Raw genomic sequence first — 2780 nt, 5'->3', positions numbered from 1 at the left:
GCTTTTATCTAAGTAATTCATAAGAATTTTATATAGCAGAGAGCCATCCATAGATTCCAGTAGTAATTCAATACAAAGATTTCATTTGATTTTGGCTTTCAACAACAAATGATCATTCTTTGGGTCTACCTTTAATCAGATTTGAAGCCACATAATTATATATTTATATTTATTATCATCTTGCAATCTTTTGTCCACAATCTCTATTCAACATATGCCTCTACTCTATCAGTAACACAACCCTCTTAACAAAGAAAAAAGATTTGATCTGGAATATTCTAGATTATGAACTACTCTTTTTGTTTGATCACATTTTGTTTTTCCTTTTCTGAATACTCACAAACCTTTCTTTAATGCATTCTAGATTTTTGCCATGAATCAATCAAAGCTTGTTGACTGGACTATATTTTATTTTCAAAATTCCATTTTCTTTTTTTTTTAAATCAGTATATTTGCCATTCTCTGTCTTGCAGTAGTTCTCTCTTTCGCTATGGTCATTCAAAGACTCCTGAGACTGTCCCAGTAATCAAAATTACCAATATCTACACAAATAGCTTATTTAGGCCAGTTGACTAGAATTCACGAAAAAGAGCAAGATTCTAAAATCTACACCAGCTTAACAGAGCTCCCCATCACTGCTGCCACTCCAAAAGAAAAAAAAAACTATTCAGCTCCAACTTCAGTAGGTTGTCCTTCATTTACTAATCTTGTTTCATTTACAGCTACTATTTGGATGCAATATCTGCTGAGTTCTCTTGCAACAAGAGATATGCAACTGTCAGGTCTACTGAATTTCTTGTTGCCCATAGATGTATGCACATTTCACGTACCAATGGTGAGTGGAAACATCTTAGCAACAATTTTTAGTGCTTTCTCTCTCTCTCTCTCTCTCTCTCTCTCTCTCTCTCTCTCTCTCTCTCTCTCTCTCTCTTTCTCTCCCCCTCTCTGTTTCAACCACAAGATAATATTCCTGCCTGCCATGGTAAGCAGGTCAGAGTAAGGATTGGTGAAGCAGACAACTTTTAAGGCACTTATTCTAGTCCCTTCCTTAAACCAAGTGGAAAATGGGGAAGTCCTTAGAAAAGGTTGCTCAGTTACCTAGAGGGCTGCTGAATTAGGTAAAAATGGTACAGATGATGTCTTTTCACTCAGGTATAAATTGGATTTAAGTGAGGCAGTTGCATGAAGTCACAGGCCTCATTCTCTCTTCCAGAATCATTGAAGTACAGTGGCAAGACAAATGTAAAGATATCTGGTGATACCTTGTGATACAGTGAATTGCTTTGGCACGTTCGGTTTCTTTTTTTTTTTTTTGCACTGAATGTGCATGATATGTGGTATATGATACAGGACTCTAGGCTTCTCCCCTTTACTACAGGGGTGCTTTGGGACAAGGATGTGAATGGGATACAGATCCCCAGTACAGGAACATAAGTTAGGAATGTAGGCTCCCCAATGGTGGACCTCCTTTTTTGGCTGGGGATGAAGGTTCATGGCTTTCCACTTTACTCCTGGGAGGCCATGTAGACCATGAGGTCTACTACACGGTTGCTATAACCATACTCATTGTCATACCAGGAAATGAGCTTGACAAAGTGGTCATTGAGGGCAATACCAGCGCTAGCATCAAAGGTAGAAGCATGACTGTCACTGTTGATGTCACAGGATACAACCTGGTCTTCTGTGCAGCCCAAGATGTCCTTCAAGGGTCCTTCTGATGCTTGCTTCACCACTTTCTTGATCTCATCATATTTGGCAGGTTTCTCCAGGCAGCAGGTCAGATCCACAACAGATACATTGGGAGTAGGAACATGGAAGGCCATGCCTGCGAGCTTCCCATTCAACTCAGGTATGACCTTGCCTACAGCCTTAGCAGCACCAGTGGAAGCAGGGATGATGTTCTGGGAAGCACCATGCCCATCATGCCACAGCTTACCAGAGGGGCCATCTACTGTCTTCTGGGTAGCAGTAATGGCATGGACTGTAGTCATGAGTCCTTTCACGATGCCAAAGTTGTCATGAATGACCTTGGCCAAGGGGGCCAAGCAGTTGGTAGCGCAGGAGGCATTACTGACAATCCTAAGGGAATTATCATATTTCTCATGGTTCACTCCCATGACGAACATGGGGGCATCAGCAGAAGGGGCAGAGATGATGACCCTCTTGGCTCCACCCTTCAAGTGAGCCCCAGTCTTTTCCATGGTGGTAAAGACTCTAGTGGACTCTACAACATACTCGGCTCCAGCATCTCCCCATTTAATATTGGTGGGATCCCGCTCCTGGAAGATGGTAATGGCTTTTCCACTGATCACCAACTTCCCATTCTCAGCCTTGGCAGTACCCTTGAACTTGCCATGAGTGGAATCATATTGAAACATATAAACCATGTAGTTGAGATCAATGAAGGGGTCATTGATGGCCGCGATGTCTTCTCCACCTGAGGTGAATGCAGCCCTGGTCACCAGGTGCCAAATACGGCCAAATCCATTGACACCAACCTTCACCATCTTGTTTCAGGCATGCAATTGAAAACAGCAGGCATCGAGCCTGGGAGAAAAGCTGAAAGTCAGCATCTTCGGTTTCTAACCAAGTTCTAAGCACTTCACAGTTTCTGCTTCCACTGCTTTCATGATATATTGAAACAAATTATTCACATACACCCATTCTGCCAGGGGATGTCTTCACATGCTTGGGGTAGACATCTCCTTTCAGCCTACCCACTACAATAGTTTACCAAGATGCATGCTATAGCTTCTTGGAGCCACAGTGAGAGTTGAGTA

The 2780-nt window shown here is 42.3% G+C and overlaps 1 protein-coding gene across 1 annotated transcript; it reads right to left on the bottom strand.

Annotated features, from left to right (window-relative positions):
- Positions 1 to 1404: 1404 nt before the first annotated feature.
- Positions 1405 to 2507, bottom strand: LOC118858437 (glyceraldehyde-3-phosphate dehydrogenase-like). The gene has a single exon (XM_036768959.1). The coding sequence runs from the start codon at positions 2505 to 2507 to the stop codon at positions 1506 to 1508; it is 1002 nt and encodes a 333-aa protein (XP_036624854.1). The 3' UTR covers positions 1405 to 1505.
- Between the last annotated feature and the right edge of the window lie 273 nt (positions 2508 to 2780).

This window comes from Trichosurus vulpecula, chromosome 7 (assembly GCF_011100635.1).
Source record: "Trichosurus vulpecula isolate mTriVul1 chromosome 7, mTriVul1.pri, whole genome shotgun sequence".
NCBI classification, from domain to species: Eukaryota; Metazoa; Chordata; class Mammalia; order Diprotodontia; family Phalangeridae; genus Trichosurus; species Trichosurus vulpecula.
This window is presented reverse-complemented; position numbering and strand designations above follow the sequence as displayed.